Genomic DNA, 1,498 nt, shown 5'->3' on the forward strand with positions numbered 1-1,498 from the left:
ACACTGCCTGTGCCTGTCCCCTATTACCCCGAACTTGCGAAATGGCTACAGCAATGAAGCACGTTTCTGCCCTCAGGGACCACAGGGGTTCCTGCTCCCTGATGGGCACTTTCTGCTCTGCTGGCTGCTGGGAGTGTCTAGGCTGACCCTTGGCCAGGAATCCTTGGGATGTCTTGGGACACAGGTCCACTGCAGCCTCTACTGACCATGCCGGGGCCGGAGCTGTCCAAGCATCAGTGATGGGCAACGGGGTCGGGGGGCAGCACCTGGCCATGTTCAGGACCCGGGGCCGAGTAGGGCCTCTCTGAGCCTCAGCTTCCACTCGAGAAGTGGTGGTTGGGGAACACAGGCACTGCCAGCTCACTGGCTTGTGACACCCACGCCTACTCAGTCCCACTCTGCAGTTAGCGGCAGGGATGACATCGCACTCACGCTAACTTCGCAGAGCGGTCTGGGAGAGGGCTAGCAGGAGCCCCGCAGCCCAGCCTGGGTCCCCACACCCTGGGGAGAGTCAGCCATGGCCACGCTGAAAGGGGAAGACACACACACTAGCTTCTGAACCTCCAAGCAACGGTTCTGTTGCTCTAGTGTGACTGAACAGTCTTCTAGGGTGACCAGCCAGAAATCAGCGGGGTTTTTAGGCAAGAGTTTTATTTTGTCTTGTTTTAAGGTGGAAGTTGCTTCTTGGAAGTGATATTTCGCAATTTGTGTAGAAGAACTAAAAAGTGGAGAAATGATTATATTGAGAATTATTGCTAGGTGGCTCCTCTTAGGCCAGGAGGAGAACCAGGCTACAGTGGGGCGTCAGGTTAACCCCAGCCCGTGTCTGGAGAGGCGTTGGGACACTTTGCCTTGATCACGTTTGCTCTTGGGATCAGGGTGGCCAGGACACCCATCTTCTTCCTCAGTGCACCCGCCTGACCACAGAGGGACAGGCCGTGGAGAAGCGGTGACTAAGGCCTGGGAGCACAGGGAGGAAGGAACAGGGACGTTAGCACACTTCCAGCTGGGTCAGAGGAAACGGGGCGCGCTGAAGCCGAGGGCTAGCCTCACAGGAACTCTTACAAGAACCCTGGGCCTGGGTGGTGGTGAGGAAGGGACTGAGAGGGGGACTCCAGCGGAATTGGGAGGAATGGGATGCCAGGGGGAGGGAGGGCTGTGTCCAGTTGGGAACTAAGCAGTCCCAGAGTCCAGCTGGGGCGGCGCAGCAAGGACTTGAGTGAGCTCGGGGAAGGTGTCCAGCCTGGTGGGCAGGTTCAAACCCTAACTCCTCTAGTTCCTGCCTGTGTGACCGAGGGCCTGCGGCTCAAGCTCTTTCCGTGTGCCCTCGCCTCCATGTCAGTATGCAGATTCAATCAGAAAATACGTGTAAAGTGCTCAGGACGCAGCACAGACTTGCAGAACTTGCCTGTTTGAACTACCGAGTTCCAAGGTCGGACTACTGGAAGACCAGCCTCATTTTCCGTGCCGCCAACCAGCGACGCCTGCGAGGCCTTAG

At 57.5% G+C, this 1,498-nt stretch overlaps 1 protein-coding gene across 1 annotated transcript in view; it reads left to right on the forward strand.

Moving 5' to 3' along the window:
- Positions 1-239: 239 nt before the first annotated feature.
- Positions 240-1,498, forward strand: part of ZXDC (ZXD family zinc finger C) — a 16,871-nt gene continuing 15,612 nt past the window's right edge. The window contains exons 1-2 of the mRNA XM_014584680.2: positions 240-293; positions 879-949. Coding sequence (XP_014440166.1) covers positions 240-293; positions 879-949 — 125 coding nt within the window. The remainder of the gene's footprint in view (positions 294-878; positions 950-1,498) is intronic.

This window comes from Tupaia chinensis, unplaced genomic scaffold (genome assembly GCF_000334495.1).
Source record: "Tupaia chinensis unplaced genomic scaffold, TupChi_1.0 Scaffold147500_1, whole genome shotgun sequence".
In the NCBI taxonomy this organism is placed as follows: Eukaryota; Metazoa; Chordata; class Mammalia; order Scandentia; family Tupaiidae; genus Tupaia; species Tupaia belangeri.